Source organism: Malus domestica, chromosome 09 (genome assembly GCF_042453785.1).
Source record: "Malus domestica chromosome 09, GDT2T_hap1".
In the NCBI taxonomy this organism is placed as follows: domain Eukaryota; kingdom Viridiplantae; phylum Streptophyta; class Magnoliopsida; order Rosales; family Rosaceae; genus Malus; species Malus domestica.
This window is the reverse complement of record NC_091669.1, coordinates 8,633,871-8,652,744: the sequence shown is the minus strand read 5'-3', so window position 1 is coordinate 8,652,744 and position 18,874 is coordinate 8,633,871. Positions and strand designations below refer to the sequence as shown.

The following is an 18,874-nucleotide window of genomic DNA, read 5'->3' as shown; positions in this document are numbered from 1 at the left end:
CCCTAGTATTAATACAATAATGAATTCACATGTCAGTTACATAATTTTTAAAATAAAAATTAATAATTGATTTAGGATTTTAATACTCACACTTTTATTAAACTCCTAAATAATTTTCAATTCAAAACATTTCCAAAAAAAAAAAAAAAAAAAAATTTAGAATAAGTTTGTACCCCTTAATTTTTTTATAAAAAGGTTTCCAATTTTTTAATCTTATATGTACCCATTCATGTAATTTTTAAATTTTTAATCTTAAAATATACCCATTCTTAAATATATCAATTTGTTGTAGTAAAATGTACCCCTTTTTTTTTTTATATAAAATCTATTCAATTTTTTTTTCTAATTCATTTTTGAACTTATATGGGTACATTCTTTTTCTTGATTTGAGAATGTATCCATGTCAAATTTAATCAAAGAAATTTACTAATATTATTAAGCCTAATATCTATTATTTTTTATGTGGTTTTGAAGAATGTACCCATATTTTGGTACAACAATTTTTTTGTTAATTTTAATGAATGTACCCATGTTTATATACATACATACATACACACACACACACAATATATTGGAGAGTATAATTTATATTTTAATAATTTTAATCCACAGATTATGGGTTTTTTTATTTAAAATCTCATTAATACAAACAACTATAAATTTCAATTTTTAATTTAAAAAATATAGTAACATACATAGAAATACATTATCACATTAATTTCAGGGACTTCGATCAAAAATTGAAACCAACAAGATTTCAGTAAAAAAATATTGATAGTTAGGGACTGTATCCAAAGTGTCCATCTAATTAATTACTTGCCGGAGTTCTATTTGTATTGTTATAAACCAAGTTTTTCTTTTTCTTTTTGAACAAATCTTATAAACCAAGTTACCGTGTATATCTTATTAAGCTCTAGGGCTTATGTAAATTGGGCTCATGAAAGTTCCCATAATTTTATTTAATTCTCTAAATTCGGTATTATTCGTCTAGGTCTTTGATGTGCTCTCTCTCTAAACACATAAACCGTCCCACCATAATTTCCCAGCCTATCCCTAAAAATAAAATAAAGTAGAACAAAAGAGACTGAGCAAATTGGATACAAAACGTTACTTGTATATGTCATTGATTTCGTATACCATCAATCGATGACATGCATTACACATGTACTTGAATTTGTTCACGAAATTAATTAAAGAGCACTCAAACCATGAGATTATAACTGAGTACAGATACAATATCCACCCAGCTCGCACTCGTGATTAACTTTATTTTTGCATGCCTCTCGCTAGTGAAGTTTTATTCGATTCATACATAGGAATACGATCGAGGGAAGTGCTTCAAGCATGTTAAGCACATGCATTAGAACATAATTAGATAATTAGATAATTAATTAAGCACACTGCATGCATGGGCATGCAGAAGCCTAATTAACTAATGAACTAGTTGTGAGGTTGTGCATCAACAGCCTGACCAGCATGATTGCAGCACCTTAGGCACTCTCTTCCATTGTAACTCCATCTGCAACAACCATAGTAGCAACGCCCTCCACGGCCTCCTCCTCCATTTCCGCCACGACCAGGGTTACCGCCATATCCGCCACGACCAGGGTTGCCACCATACCCACCTCGCCCAGGATCTCCTTGGTACCCGCCACCATACTTGGCGTCACCTACACCATTGGGATTTGTAGTAGTCTCCGCAGCTGAAAGTCATATAAGGAACATACGTTTAAATGAGGTGACAATATTTCATTTATTCAAATCATTGTGAATTTGGAACCTAATTTAATTTAAGTAGCATGTACTTGTACTATATCCATTTGGTGAATAAAGTAAAGTACACTAGTATTATGTTGTGGAAAGTACAACAAATTAAGCTCACAAATTGTATTTATATCTTTGCTTAGCAACTTTGGTGACACTAGGTAGCTAGCAATATATAATTTCTACAAAAATATAATTTCTACAAAAATTAGAAGGGAAAAGTTAAGCTCACCATTTGCGGCCACTTCAGAGGAAATGAGAAGGACAATGGCAAGCAAAAGACCAAAGTAAATGAAAGTCTTGGAAACCATTTTTGTTCAACTGAAAGGAGAGTAGAATACTTGGGAATTAAGAAGCATTCTTGCTTCTATTTATAGAGAAAAATAGAGGGCAGTGTACAATAAATCTACAAGTTAACCCCATAGGCCACACCACCGTACACGTAAAGTGTAGACTGTGTGGTTGGAGGTTGAGGAGTTGCCTTCCCAAGTTTATTAAATTTAAAACACGTATATCTTTTCTTAATTACTGATCAGTGTTCTCATTGCTTCTGATATTCAGTTTATTTTTCTGATTAATAACAGTGATGAGTACAAGCTGTCTTAACGTTACGAAGCAATTTTGCTAGCTATTAGAAAGATCGAGAAAGTGCGCCCGGATTAATTAGTCTAATTCATTAACTAATCGATTTGTTAAAATGTGAGCGTCCAATGCAAAACTAATCAACGGTGGATGGACATGCACTGATTTTTTAAACACTAGAAAATACCATATTTTATATGGGAACTTTTGAAATAATTTGTAGATTAGAATCAAGATAAATGATATGTAATTATGATCAAGATAAATGAATATCAGCGTCGTGAGTGACGTAAATTGAATAAGATTGTAATTTTGGACTCTGGCGGGGGGTTCCATGTTATATATACACATGCCTTGGACATATGTCAGTGAGAGTCAGAAAGATCATGACAAATTAAGTTGCATGGGGACTACTCTATAAAAATAGTCGTGGGCATACATGCATGTCTGCATGTCTATCTTCAATGAATAGATAGCATAGAGGGAGCCTGCAAATTGCAATTTAGACCACTCACTCATCTCATACAGCTTCGACCGACATATAAAAGGTCGTATCCAGTGCACAAGGCTCCTACTTTACGTAGGGTCTGGAAGAGGTGAATGTCGGCTAACCTTACCCCTATTTATGGAGAGGCTACTCCCAAATCTCGAACCCGAGACGTACCGCTCATGGACGAAAGCACTTGCTATCGCACTAAGTGCGACCTCTTTGAAAGCCCCCCGCCATATAATTGGTAAAAATTGTCTTGAATATATTTTCTAGTTTCATTGAAAGCCCGTTTTGGTAATACTCTCTTGTTGTTTTACATACAGAAGATATTTAGAAATCTGAATTGAGAATTCGAATAAACGAGAGAGTACTCTTAATCAACTGAACTAAAACGACGCATGCAAAACATTAACCTTTTTATTTTTCTTTCTTTTTCATTGCGAGTGATATTATGGTTCATATTTTGTCTCGAGTGGAAGTGGGAGAAAGAATACCACAGCCACACACAGAGAAGTGCAAAATCAGTGTGTTTTCTCACCGAAAGGTTATTTTCTGCTCGGTTTGACAACGCGTCCTCTGTGGTCAATTTTTTCTGAATTTGACTTTTCAGACTTGTCTGGGGCCAATTGGATTTGAATGGTTCATTTTACTTTAACAAATATTAATATAATATGTTATATGACTTTCAAATGTCATCAAATTGAACCCAAGTTATTTGACTTAAAAGTAATATATTACTATGAAGGCATGCGAAGTGCAAAGAAGATACTTGGAACTTATTCTTTAAAAAAAAACAAATAAATAAATAAATAAATAAATTAGATTTAAGAAAAATACCAAGCCATTCTTAGAGTCAAGTATACACTAGATTTTTCTAAATTACGGGAATGAAGATTCAAACTTAATTGCAAAAAATATAGTAGACTGCTCTAGCCACTTTGAATAATCTCAAGTCTACGAGCTAAGGAATTTAGCAATCAGAGTTGCAAGTGGTCGATTGATTTGAATTCAACTACAATATTAAAGATGAATCCAAAGCAATCGACCACTCGGTCGGTCTATTTTCATTTTCTTTCCCTTAGTTGGCTGGTAAAGTTGATTCACGTTTGTTTACAGAAACAAAGTCCATAAAACCTATGGGTTAGAGAAACAAGGGGCCAAAAAACAAAATAGTGCCCCATGCATGTGTTTATAAATAATTAACATTTCCATCGCTTGTTTAATTTGCAACCAAAATACAAATCAATCCTAATTTCCTTGTGATCAATTCCCAAGCTAGCATAAGAGAAGATGAGTGTAGAAGTGTTGGACGGTGCCACCATTTTCAACTTTGTGGAAGATGAAGAAGCATTCAGCCTCTCAATTCGCGACCGTTTTGCTCATCTCGACACCAACCACGATGGTCTGCTTTCTTATGCAGAAATGCTGAAGGAGCTTCAGTCTCTGAGGGTCTTTGAGACCCACTATGGCATTGATGTGAAGCCAGACCCCGAAGAGATTGCTCATGTCTACGACTCGCTGTTCGTGCAGTTCGATCATGACTCGAACGGGGCGGTTGATTTGGAGGAGTTCAAGGCTGAAACCAAGCGGATGATGCTTGCTATGGCCAATGGGATGGGGTTCTTGCCAGTTCAAATGGTGTTGGAAGAAGATAGCTACTTGAAGAAAGCAGTGGAAAAAGAGTACTCCAGTACCAAAGTTAAGCAGCTGATTAATTAAGCACTTTTAATAGATTGTACTTTTCTATTTAATTACGAAGAGCCTTCTGCATTGTTGATTTTTATGTTCAAGTTCCATCAGAAATAAATGAGGATGAAGAGATCGAAGATAGCTAAAGTAAATGTTCGTAAAATTCAATTAAAATTTTATCTAAGTTTCTACTGAATTTATACAAATATTTCATACCGAAATCTCTCGTTCTATTTTTTCTTTGTACTCCTAATCATGAGTAAGATTGCTACAAATGGTTAAAAAAATAAACACATCTCGGGAGCTGGAACGAAGGAGAGGATGTTTTCACCGAACAACTCAAACAATGAAACCAAGAGATGCCCCGAATTCAAGTCATCCTTCCAAACCTGAGTGAGGAGAGCTGATTTCTTTAGAGACCGACCAACAGGCTTGCCCATTCTGCTTGTGATGTGTGGAATGCTCTCATTTTTGCCTAAAACACTGTTCGTTAAACAGTGGTCTCCCAATTTTGTCCCTGCTTGGTTTTGGAAATTAAGGTCTGATTTCTCAAATCCTATGTTTCTTTGCTGTCTAAGATGATTTTGGGTTATATCACTCAGAAACAATTTTTTTTCACTAAGTGAAAATCCCTAGCTTTTAGATTTTCCAGTAATTTGTCGGTAATAATAATTTTTTTTTTGTAGCTTTGTACGTGTCTCTGTTTTCAAATATGATGATCTCTTAATTTACTATATTGTAGCTTTTGTAATAGAATGATCTCTTAATTTGCTTTTACATATCTTCTTTACTTCCTCTTCTAGCTCTATATATGATTCCATCTCCATATAATTATTTCACTAGCCTTCATGCACGCGCTCACGCGCATGCAGAAGACATTTTTGGAATCACGGCGTGTTACGCATGGTTTACATGTTTTAATTGTATTTATATGCGTAAATTGACAAAATGAAAGTCAAATATTTAAAGTAAATGAATAATTTTAGATCGTGCTATAAGAACTCCCTCATAAACCAATTAAAGCAGCTGAATCCATATAATAAAATCGGTCTTTATAGAATTTACATTAAGAATAGAGAAAATAATATTTAATGAACAATTGATTGAATCACATTATTGCTAGCCCATTGTGAGGCTAAGGTCACCTCCTCCCCCTTAGTGTAGATAATATCTTTTGTTAAAAAAAATTATTTGCCAATTAATTTAATCACATTATTATCCGCATGCAAAAGACTTTTTTTATAACTGACATTACACACCTCTTAAGATGTTTCAAACGTGTTTAAAAATGGAGAAATTGAGTCACATTATTACTAGCCTATTATGAGATACTAATTATAAAAATAAAAAAAATAAAACAAAAACTGTACCAAAATTAATTATTAAAAAAAACACTGTTAAAATTACAAAATTATCCTTGTATTATTTTATGCATTCTTTTTTGCTGCTTTTGATTTTTTTTTGGCTGAGGGGCATTTTGGCCATATTATTTTTTGTCGAAGCCATGACCCTAAAGTCGGGCTCTGGCTGTATATATAAGATATTTCCTATTTTTATAGGAAACAAATCATTGAATACACACGGAAAATTAAAAGAGTTTTAGTTTTTGGATTCATAATTGATGAAATGGTTTGAAATGGAGAACTTGGTTGATTGAGACAGAGAGAATCCGACAGCTCCAAACTCTGATCTGCTGATCTCAAAATGGAGAAGTTACCACTCGCTTCACTTTCACAACGTAAACTAGCTCCTCAGTTCAGTTCTTAAATATGAGGTTTTTCAACTACCACTTTTATGTAATGAAACATTTGAGCAGTACTCGCCAGGATATCCAATTAATTAGGTCAGTCTTTGTTTAATTGGGATTCTTAATTTCATACTAGGGATTTTCATTTGATTGGATTCTATATTTTTGAAACTCAAGTTAAAAATTGTTACATAGTTTCAAATACATAGGATTAGTTTCATAACTTTATGGGTTGCTTTGTTATTGTTTTTGGTTGCAGATTTAATCCCTTGAACTTGAATTGGATCACTATTTGGTCAAATGCTTATTAATATTAAGTCTTTGTTCAGTATATGGACCGTCATAGAAGAGTTTCTACCATCAAATTATAACTAAGACTGCGACAGTTGCTGCTTCACCATCATTTCTAAAAAATTTGGTAAAAATCTCTCTTCTCTGCAAATCTTTTTAACAATGGACCAATAAATGCACAAAAAAGTTTAGTACGATCTGATTTTTATGTCTTTCGCTCATTATCTCATTGAACAAATCAATTCCGGAAGCCATTTTAAGTATGCTTAATAATTTAGATTTGACATTTTGTGTGTTGAATATCAAGATAGAGAAAATTTTCTCTAGAACACCATCTGTCCACTTATGCATTCGTTTTTCTAAGTCAACAATTCTGCAAAATGAGGGTTTATATTTCACTTTTTAAACACTTTAGACCAAATTTGTTTAAGCATAATTCAATTGATTGGTTTGATTACGAAGAATTTGTAAAACTTGGATTCATATAGTATTTAAGGTTTAAGGCCATAGCTCAAACCACGCATATGTTTTGTTATCTCATCGTTATCATACATAGTTCAAAACACACATAATATAAAATTTGACATAAACTTTACATGTTTGGTTAATAATGTCTAATGTTTTCGTCTATGTAGGACCTAGTGTGCCAATAGTTTTCAACTGCGTAAGTAATTTTTTTAACTTTCTGTAAGTCCTTTTATTGTTCTGATCTTTAGCAAAAGGATCCCCTTAACAAAACCAACTGTCATTTGTTCACATTAACTTCAATTTTTCCAATTTCTAACAGATAAATGAAAACACCTATATATCAGAAGAAATGAGGAACAAAGTGAAGAAACAAACCCATTAGATTAAAGAAGTTCAACACTACTCATTGTTTCTTATTCTAGATAGGGTTGTAATAAATAGATTTATATAAGCATTATGGCTTATCATTTATATTTTAAAACTTTCTACATGTTTTGTACAATTTCGAAACCCTCAGCATCGCGCAGACACTCTTGCTAGTTCTTTTCCGAAGAGAAAAAATTTCTAACCAAAGCCGACATAAATTTTATGATCAAATAATCTAGGCTTTCAATTAAAAGGTCATCGTATACATTCACTAAAATATATCTAGATATACAACAATGATCAAACAAATAGACGAATGCACTACGTCAATAAACCAAAAAAATATTTGAGATACTGATTGTTGAATGATATATTAAATTACTATTGGATTATAACATCAACATCAGTACCACACATCACACATAACAGAGTAAAGGAGAGGTTGTATATGTTATTATGAATTTTCTCTGTATAATTCTTATGCTATGTTTGGATGAAAAACTTTAAAACTTGAAAATTAGGCTAATTACTTTGGTGAAAATGCTCAAAAAAACATTCTTGCAGTCCAATACATATAAGAAAAACTTTCAAATGACATATTTTAGGTGTTATTTTGAAAATCTTTTGCTTAATATTAATATCTTTGAAGTACATTTGTAGCGTCTAAGTAATAATTTTGTAATCCTTGAGTGGTTCATTGTTGATAGAGTACTTTTAACAGCTAAATCTAAAGGAAACTAATAAAAAATGCTTGAAAATTTTGAGTTTTAACGATAAGGACAAAATAAAGGGTAAAGTGAATAATATCAAGATTGACTTTTTAGTGTAAAAATGTGAGTTTTCGTTAAAATAAACAGTACCATGAGTTTTTCGTTAAAGTTCCCTTAAATCTAAAGTACGTACCTTAAAATTGAAGGACTTTTATCCAAAAAGCAAGGACATAGAGTACAATATATAATGCTTCATACACGTCCGATCATGAGTACAGGGTGCAGATACTACGTACTACACATATATTAACACTTGAATGAGCTAATTGCCTGCACTGATCACTCATGTACTCATGCTCGTGAATGGAACATTAAATACGTACATGATTCCATGCGTACATATGCATGCATGGAGCTTATTCATATCTCCTAGCACGGAAAGAGTTCTATTTATATATGTGCATACTGCATACATATATAGTTCTCATAAAGTTGATCCTTGAGAGACTGATGAAGGCATCTGACTTTAGTTTCCTCCACCACCGCCTCCACCGCCTTTTCCTCAGCCACCGCCACCTTTCCCCCAATCACCACCGCCTTTACTGCCTCCTCCCCAGCCGCCAGGGGCGGAGCCACCAAGGGACTAGGGTAGTCCCCGGCCCATCCTGACTTCATCCGAGGTGTGCACCTCATGGAAGAAGATGAAACAAACAACGTCGTTAAGCTGTTTTGATTTTAAATCTTTTTGGCTATCTAATGAAACGATAAGTTTGGCAGGGGAGTTTTAAAAGAGATGTGCAATTTTAAATGGAAAAAGCAACCCCACTTCTGGTTTGATTCTCTCACCTAACAATAATATATGTTAGAGTATATAGAGTATGGATGGTGGGGATTATGACACATGGTGCTAGTTAAACAATTGAGGTAGTTAGGATTGTGAGATTCGGATAAGAAGGAAATATTGTATCTTAATGAGTAAGATTTGTATAGATTAGAAAGATATTCATTCATATAAGAAGTGTATCTGTGTCAAGGTTCTAAAAAACGTTAGGCGTTAGTCGGGCGGCAAGCTAGCGCCTAGCGCCTAGGCGGCTAGGCGGGATCTAGACGGGCGCCTAGCGCCTAGGCGGCTAGGCGGGATCTAGGTGGGCGCCTAGGCGGCCTAGGCGGATTTAGGTAAATTTCTTGTATATCTTGTAAATAAATGCATATTGACACATAAAAAAAATTATACTCGTATAAAATTCATAAATAAAATAATAAAAGAATAATAAAATACAAAAAGAATATCTAACAAGTCTAAAATTTAGAAACACATTAAGCGTATATGCCATATAACTTAAAACATTTTGAATGACTATATCTAATTTTTAAAAAATAAAAGTAAAAATCTCACGTAGTGGGTTGAATGTTTCATAATAAAACTACTAAGAAGCCATGCCAAGCATCCCCTAACCAAACCATGCACATCTATCATCAACGAAATCCTCTCTCCCACTTTGAACTTTGGAGCACCAAACCGGTCAGAAGAGCATCCTTCTCCATTTCAACCACCACGTCTGTGGTGTGACAACTCCCTCAACCCCTAGTTTCCATCACTCACATCAGCAGTAGACTCACAAACAAAGGAGACCATTTTTATTCTTTTTTATTCTTTCCTTTGAATATAAAAATTTAAACAATCAAATAGCAACTTGATTCTGGGCATTGACAGCCCATTTTTCTTTTATGGAAATGTGAACTTAATGTTAGCTGTCCAACTGTGATGGGACGAAATAAAAAAAAAAATTAAATGGGAAAGTTTGAGGGTGGTCACGTGAGAATGAAAGGATGAGAGAGAAAGTTTCTCATCTTCTTCCTCCTTTCTTCGCAAGAACTGAAACCTGCAAACTTAGAAATTCCAGAACACCTTGCACTCATCCTTTCTCAAGTTTGAAAACAGAAAAAAATTGAAATTCCAGACCGCCTAGGCCAACCAGTCGGCCGCCTAGGACGCCCAAGGTCCGCCCAAGCCGCCTCGGCACCCGCCTAATTCTTTCCCCGATTTTTCTCCCGATTAACAGTTAATCCCGGCGGCTGGCCACCGCCCAGCGCCTAGGCGCCGCCTAGACCGATTTTTAGAACACTGATCTGTGTAATCAAAAGACAAGAAAATATAAGAAGTAAAGTTTTCTCTCTCTCTCTCTCTAAATACCTTTCTCTATTTCTTCATTCTTCTTCTGCTATTCCTCTTATATTCTTTTCTCCATATTGGTTAACAATATACACCCTATAATTTTTTAAAGCAACCCACCTTCTTTATTTGCAGACCTCTCCCCCTTTTCCTTCTTTTTTCTACTTCTTTGTATTTTCTTTAGCCTTCCACAACCTACCTCTTACTTGGTTGTCTGGGTTTTTACATTTTTTTCTTTTTAGTATTGAATTTAAGAGAATTTTTTCAGTTTTGTGAGAATTACACAAATTGCATATGTCAATATGTTATGAATTCAACTTTTTACACACTCATGTATATACACACATATTTATGAAAAGCCCCTCCTCATTCAGAATTCTGGCTCCGCCACAGCCGCCACCACCATGATGACCACCTCCTCCCCAGCCTCTTCCTACATGGTGACCACCTCCTCCCCAGCCTTCACCTCCATGATGACCACTACCTCCGCCTCCCCAACCACCATAGCCGCCACCTCCACCTCCATATCCGCCACCTCCACCTCCATATCCATATCCATCAGGCTTTGTTTCAGTGTTATCTTCTACCGCTTTTGGCTCTGTTGTTGCGTTATTTTAAATGGGTGTGTGTAGTAATGTCAATACGCTAAGTAAATGATATGTATCTTGTATATTTTTATATAGAGTCACCACACTGTATAATTAACTAACCTTTTTTCTCATCTTGGGATGTCTCATCTGCGGTAGTGGAAGAGAAGAGAACCAGGGTGCCCAGCAGAAGGCCTAGCAAAATCAAAGACTTGAAATATTTCATGATTTCTCGAAATCTTATGTTACGTGCTCAAAATTCTTACAAAAAAATATGGGCATGCTCTAAGCTTTTGGCGATCACCACAGTTTATAGTGCGAAGTACTACTGAACGACAAAATAAGGCGTTTAGTAGATGAACCAGACAATATGCATGTTTACGAGTGACGGTTCATATCTCAGTTCAAGCAAAAGACATCTGTGTGTGGGTTGAGCTCAGCATGCATGTGAATATGGAGACACACACACACACACACCCTCGCAAAGGTAGACGCACCAATTCGTTATATTAAACTAAGGATATATTTGCATTCTCCCTTGGAGAGATGTGCTTATTCTCTCGTCTGTAAATAACGTATCTTGATAGTACAAATTTCATGATTTTTATTTAAAGATTACCCCTACAAAGAATCATTTGAATTAAAAATCATTTAGTGATTCAAATGTATAGAACAAATTAAGAGTGTGGGTAACAAGTAATATATTATGACGAATCATCTATTTATTTGATAGTGATTGAATGATCTCCAAAATTTGATTGAATGTTTTGTAGAATTGGTATTCAAATGAAGATTAGTAGTTTGAGCGATTTCATCGTTAATTTTATTCGGTTGAAATATGTTACTTGTAAATAGAGAAATATGGAGATGCAAGTATTATCCTTAAAATCTATATTTGAATCTTGAAAATAAAATTTATATTTGAAAACCCATTTGACGAGATCCAAAATTTATATCCTAATTTGCACAAGGTGGAATGCGATTCATACTGTTGATCCAATAGCTACTTTAAGTAGAATTTGCTAACGCATGTGATTAAAGAACGAAAAAAACTCCATGAAAATTCCCTAGTTTTCTTTTTCCCAAATAATTCAAAAGAGGAAAAAAAGCATTCGTTTAAATATCACTACAATAATGCTACAACACCAAAATAAAGCAAACAATGAGTATTATCGCTAAAATGCAGCTAATTCCAACTACCAGAGCCATCTTAATCCAAACTGAGGTCTAAGAAGAAAAAAATGAAATGAGGCCTTCCCAATTTAGTAGCTTAATATAAAATTTTCAAAAAATATGAATTTGAGATGCATCAGATTAGATTTAGTAGAATAAGAAACTTATTTTTCCTTCTTTCGAATCAAGAGTACAATGAATGATAAAAATATAAGTCTAATTTGAAGTGAGACCCAAGGCACATGCCTTGTTCACCGTGTCTCTGGGCCGCCTCTGCCAACTACCATGATCCTTCAGCACCCAATGTCGGATTTTCAGAAGCTGAGAAACCCCAAAATGTCTTCAAGGAGTAGGGCTGAGAGATTGTTACACCTTCTTCAGAGATTTTTGCTATCTGAAGCTTGTTGACAGAAGATTGATCTCGTTAGATGCATTTCTTTAGCAGCTTTACACCCTCTTCATAAGTCAAGTTCTCATTCCACTCATCACGAAGAATAGGCGCAAGGTGATTTCCAAATCCTGTAGCTACATGATTGTCCTCAAAATTTACACCAATCATGCTAACCAGGCCAAGGTACTTCTGTCCATTTTTAACTCCACCAAGAACAAGAGAGTTCCACAATGGATTGAACTTGTTACGCCTAGTGTACATCACACGGTTCAAATAGCTGTCCACCTCTTTGGGTCCCAAAGAGGTCCCATCATCCCACATGTTGTCGTACAAGACGAGATCATCCAGATGACGTAAGCTCCTGAAGGTCACTTATTTCTCCACTTGCACCAAGAAGAAAATGTTTTCCAATAAGTTTCATTCGTTCGACACTCTTGTATCGCAGGGTAGACCCATAAGAACCTTCCATATCAGCAGCCATCAAAATTCCATCTGTATACTTGAGAGCCACAACAGATGTACCAGTTACATATGGGTACATGGTTCTCTGAGAGCTTTCAAGATTGCACAGTAGGTCAGGTTTCGATTGGTTCGACTCCATTAAACTCGTTTTTTGTTTTCGAAGATTTTGAAACCAAGAGAAAAAATGCTCACGATCTGAAGCTTCCGAGTACAATTTACAAGAACCTAAAATCCACCTTATTATCTATATAAAAGTCTCAAATTTGTATTGAATAAATTGAAATCTGAATATTACAACAGAAAACTAGGCTATATATGTTGAGAACGAGTCATACCTTGATGGAAGGAAGAACTTTGCATAAGCTTATAAGTAGTTGGGCTACTCCCTCATATTGCCAATTGGTTTTATGGTGGAACATCAATTTATTCATGGTATCAGGTTGTCTCACATGTGAAGCCTAACAGCCACACACGCTCCACATCACTCCGTTGTGTGTCCACATATTAGGCTTGAAAATTCACCAAACGTGAGGGAGCGTGTTGAGAATTAGTCTCACCTTGATGGGAGAAAGGACCTTGCATGAGCTTATAAGTAGTTGTGCTACTCTTCATATTACCAATTGGTTTTATGGTAAAACCTCATCTTTCTTCAATATACATATATAGCTATCAAAACTTAATCCTACTTGTAAACATAAAAGCTACGTCCGAAATGAGAAGGAAAAGAAAATCCTAATTAAATAAAAAACAAACAAATCAAATAGAAAGAAAAAAAGTAAAGTAATTAAAACCTATAGCTTTCAGGAAAATTCACCCACACACACATTTATATATTTGGTACATAAAAATTAGTTTTTATTTATTAATTTATTATATCTGTGAATCTAATGTATGCAGATAGTTTCCTATAAATTTACAGTATGGTGATGGTGTGGAGCATGAGTCCCGTGATCTCCTCATGGATATCTGAAATCCACGATGAACAGAGATCATAATGTTCCTGTATGAGCTAATGAGAACAGTGTTAGAAGGAGAATCCTCTAGGATTTCCATCTCCTCCTACAATTAGGATATAATTAATTACTTGCCGGAGTTGTATTTGTATTCTTATAAAAAAAAATTGAACTATAAACCAAGTTATACCTTGTATCTTGTTAAGCTCTAGGGCTTATGTAAATTGGGTCATCAATAATTTTATTTAATTCTCTAAATTCGGTATTATTCGTCTAGGTCTTTGATATGCTTTCTCTCTAAACACATAAACCGTCCCACCTTAATTTCCCAGCCTATCCCTAAAAATAAAATAAAGTAGAACAAAAGAGACTGAACAAATTGGATACAAAACGTTACTTGTATATGTCATTGATTTCGTATATCATCAATCGATGACATGCATTACACAGGTACTTGAATTTATTCACGAAATTAATTAAAGAGCACTCAAACCATGAGATTATAACTGAGTACATATACAATATCCACCCAGCTAGCACTCGTGATTAACTTTATTTTTGCATACCTCTCGCTAGTGAAGTTTTATTCGATTCACATATAGGAATACGATCAAGGGAAGTACTTCAAGCATATATATTAAGCACATGCATTAGAATATAATTATCTAATTAGATAATTAATTAAGCACACTGCATGCATGGGCATGCAGAAGCCTAATTAACTAATGAACTAGTTGTGAGGTTGTGCATCAACAGCCTGACCAGTATGATTGCAGCACCTTTGGCAATCTCTGTTGTAACTCCATCTGCAACAACCATAGTAGCAACGCCCTCAACGGCCTACTCCATTATACCCACCTCGTCCATCTGTTTGCTTGCGATTATTCCCACCTCGCCCATCTGCTTGCTTGCGATTATACCCACCTCGCCCATCTTCTTGGTACCCGCCACCATACTTGGCGTCACCTACACCACTGGGATTTGTAGTAGTCTCCGCAGCTGAAAGTCATATAAGGAACGTACGTTTAAATGAGGTGGCAATATTTCATTTATTCAAATCATTTTGAATTTGGAACCTAATTTAATTTTAAGTAGCATGTACATGTACTATATCTATTTGGTGAATAAAGTTAAGTACTCTAGTATTATGTTGTGGAAAGTACAACAAATTAAGCTCACAAATTGTATTTATAACTTTGCTTAGCAACTTTGGTGACACTAGGTAGCTAGCAATATATAATTTCTACAAAAAATAAAAGGGAAAAGTTAAGCTCACCATTTGCGGCCACTTCAAAGGAAATGAGAAGGACAATGGCAAGCAAAAGACCAAAGTAAATGGAAGTCTTGGAAACCATTTTTGTTCAATTGAAAAGAGAGTAGAACACTTGGAAATTAAGATGCATTCTTGCCTCTATTTATAGAGAAAAATAGTGGGCAGTGTACAATAAATCTATAAGTTAACCCCACAGGCCACACCACCGTGACTTTTCAAACAAAACAAAAGCCTAACTAGGATTATCACATCATGACCAAAGACCTAGCCTACTTAGACTTCTTATCTCATCATCATAATTCCATCACCTTTAAACCCATCCGTGCATGCATCCTGATCCCTGTCTAAATAAATTTCAAATTCATTTATTACTAATTATCACCATATTTTAAATGGATAATAATCAGTTTAAAATCCAACCCCATTAGCAGCTTCCAAGTGATGTCTGCAAATAAACAACATTCAAATATTAACTTAATATCATTTTGCAGCATACCACTTGAATCCATCAGCCAAACCAAACTGATCCAGTCCACACGCCCATACACCAGACATCCCTAATCAATTTGAACTGTAGTGCTTGCTTGGGGATATAATTTGAATCCCATTTATCCCATATAAGAAAATGTCAAGATGAATCATATTAAAAGATCATTATTATGATAAAAATCATAATATTTTATCCTTCAATAATAACAAAATTATCTTCATTTTTTCATCCGACGGTTGGAATTTGTGCTCACTCAATGACCTTGATTACACACGGACGATGGTACAATTTTGGGTCCAAACAGGTTCATATATTGTCTCGCGTGGAAGTGGGAGAAAGAATAACACAGCCACACACATAGAGAAGTGCAAAATCAGTGTGTTTTCTCACCGAAAGGTTATTTTCTGCTTAGGTAATCTACTACCATGAAGGCATCCGAAGTGGAAGATACTTGGCACTTATTCTTAAAAAATAAAAAATAAAAAATAAAAAAAGATTTAAGAAAAATACCAAGCCATTCATAGAGTCAAGTATACATTAGATTTTTTTAAATTACGGAAATGAGGATTCAAACTTGAGTGCAAAAAATAGAATAGACTGCTCTAGCTACTTTGAATAATTTTAAGTTTGCAAGCTAAGCAATTTACCAATCAGCGTTGTAAATGGTCGATTAATTTGAATTCAACTGCAATATTAAAAAAAGAATCCAAAGCAATCAGCGTTGGAAGCGGGTTTTCTCACAGAAGGGTTATTTTTTGCTCAGTTTGACAACGCTTCCTCTCCTCTGTGGTCAATATATTCTGAAGTTGACTTTTCAGATTTGTGTAGACATCGAAATTTCGGTAAAATAAATGTTGATCAATAACTAAAATTTCAATGTTTATGTGTCACATAAATTTTACACATAGCATGTGACTAAACGAAAAATCAAAATAAATCGAAAAAGTCATCAAACAGGACACGTGTCAACACCTGGCAGAAATGATTTATTTCATCTAATTATTTAAATCCAAAAAAATCAAGTTTTGGAATTCTATAAATAGGAGGCCAAGGCATTCATTTTGGGGGGACCAATTCATAACCAATTCACCTCATACCACAACCTTGAAGCTTTGAAACTCAAAAGCTCTCAAGCAAATCTCGAAGGATCAAGAGAGCTCTCTTCGTTCTTCGTCAAATCCTCATTCAAAATCAAGCCCCAACGACCCTTGAAGAACTTCCGCTGATTCAAGATCAAGCCCCGACGGCCCTTGAAGAAAGTGTCCATCGTTCATCATTCGTTCATCCCTAGATCAAGCCCCGACGACCCTTTGGATCCACGACGTCAACAAATCTGCACAACTATTTATCCCAAGATCAAGCCCCGACGGCCCTTTGGACCAACAACATCAAATCCACCCATTGCAAAGATAGAATCAGAGGCTAAATTTGTAGAAGAGATTGTAACCCCTAAATCATCAATACAAATATTATTTTGTACACGTGTTTCTTGTCTCGTTCATCGCAGGAATTTCCGTGTTTACAAATTTGGCACGCCCGGTGGGATAATCTCTACCTCTCATCTCTATCTTTGAATCAGCAAAAAGCACAAATGGCATCAAAGAAGGCTCAAGTTGTTCTCGCAGCCAATGCAAGGAACAAGAACGTTATCACCGTAGGCGGTGTTACTTCGGGCGTCATAACTCGAAGCAAGGCAAGAGCTCTTTCTGCCGCATCTTCCACCCCTGCATCAACTCCACCGAAGGAACAAGAGCACCTGAGGCATGAACCTTTGATCACCCTGGCTTCGCTAAAGGCGCCAAGGAAGGAAAGCCCAAGGAAGTACTCTGGTTTCATGCTTTCCGATGCCGACACAAGTGGCAACTCAGCCATGTAAGTCATGACTACTGGAGCGACTTCAATCGATGAGCAGCTGGCTCATATGAATGAAGCAATTGCAAGGCTAACACAGATTGTGGAAGAAAAAGACCAGCAAATCGCCGCACTCGTCAACCAACTAGATGTAAAGCCTAACGTGAAAATCGAGCAAGGGGATGGTTCAGTAAAGAAGGAAAACGACGAGGATGAAGAGCCTCTGGTGGAGAAAATCGATGTGAAGCCGGAGCCAGGCCAAGTAAAGGCACTCATGGGATCTCTTTCTATCCAACAACTGCAAGAAATGATCGCCAGCACCATCAAGGCGCAGTACGAGGGGAGCTCACATACCTCATCATTCTACTCAAAGCCCTACTCCAAGAAGATTGATGCCCTAAAGATGCCAAGGGGTTATCAACCACCAAAGTTCATGCAGTTTGATGGAAAAGGAAATCCGAAGCAACATGTCGCACATTTCGTCGAAACCTGCAACAATGCAGGGACGGAAGGAGATTACCTCGCCAAGCAGTTTGTGCGCTCGTTAAAAGGAAACGCCTTTGAGTGGTACACAGACCTGGAGCCCGAATCCATCAACAGCTGGGAACAGTTGGAAAGGGAATTCCTCAACCGCTTTTACAGCACCCGTCGCACCGTGAGCATGCTAGAGCTGACAAGCACGAAGCAATGGAGGGATGAACCAGTCATGGACTACATCAACCGATGGCGCAATCTGAGCCTCGATTGCAAGGACAGGCTCTCGGAGATCTCTTCGATTGAGATGTGCGTCCAAGGCATGCAATGGGGGTTACACTATATCCTTCAAGGCATCAAACCACGGACATTTGAAGAGTTAGCCACCCGTGCCCATGACATGGAGCTAAGTATTGCCCATCACGGGAAGAAAGACCCGATCACCGACTTCAAGAAGGATAAGGTGTTCTCCCCAAATGTAGACAAGACTGGGAAGAAACCCCCCGAGGAAGCGTTCACCATCAGCACTGCGCCCGTCAAGACCGCCTCCTCGCCTATCAAGATCTCCTCTAAAACTAAAGCAAATGAGATAAAGAAAAGTGAGCCTCCCCGCACCCAAGAAAGGTACAAAAGCACCTTGAGGGAATTGGAGCAGAAGGTATACCCTTTTCCTGATTCAGACATGGATGCAATGTTAGACTATTTTCTAGAAAAGAAGGTAATCGAGCTACCCGAATGCAAGCGGCCTGAAGAAATGAATCGCATAAACGATCCTAAATACTGCAAGTACCATCGAATCGTGAGCCATCCTGTGGGTAAATGCTTCATCCTCAAAGAGCTCATCATGAAGCTAGCACAACAAGGGCGAATCGAGCTCGACCTCGAAGACACGGCCGTGACACATACTACTACAATTGCATTTGGAACTTTCGATCCCGTG

The 18,874-nt window shown here is 36.2% G+C and overlaps 1 protein-coding gene, 1 long non-coding RNA gene and 2 pseudogenes across 2 annotated transcripts; all 4 read right to left on the bottom strand.

Annotated features, from left to right (window-relative positions):
* Positions 1 to 1,093: 1,093 nt before the first annotated feature.
* LOC103409568 (glycine-rich protein-like) lies at positions 1,094 to 2,138 on the bottom strand. Its single transcript, XM_008348385.4, has 2 exons — positions 1,997 to 2,138; positions 1,094 to 1,703 (listed from the first exon to the last, which is right to left on the bottom strand). Exons 1-2 carry the CDS (start codon positions 2,073 to 2,075, stop codon positions 1,441 to 1,443), a joined length of 342 nt encoding a protein of 113 aa, XP_008346607.1. The 5' UTR covers positions 2,076 to 2,138; the 3' UTR covers positions 1,094 to 1,440.
* On the bottom strand, positions 1,094 to 14,682 carry LOC139188181 (uncharacterized). Its single transcript, XR_011571447.1, has 2 exons — positions 14,413 to 14,682; positions 1,094 to 1,280 (listed from the first exon to the last, which is right to left on the bottom strand). It is a non-coding gene; the product is annotated as an uncharacterized lncRNA (long non-coding RNA).
* LOC108172690 (dormancy-associated protein 2-like) lies at positions 8,634 to 11,093 on the bottom strand (annotated as a pseudogene).
* On the bottom strand, positions 12,321 to 13,032 carry LOC103429184 (proteasome subunit beta type-4-like; annotated as a pseudogene).
* Positions 14,683 to 18,874: the final 4,192 nt, after the last annotated feature.

Excerpts from the sequence above, each read along its gene's own strand:
- LOC103409568 (XM_008348385.4), bottom strand. The coding sequence starts at position 2,075 with ATGGTTTCCAAGACTTTCATTTACTTTGGTCTTTTGCTTGCCATTGTC. Across the intron at positions 1,704-1,996 it reads CTCTGAAGTGGCCGCAAATG|CTGCGGAGACTACTACAAAT; the intron begins GTGAGCTTAACT and ends TATGACTTTCAG.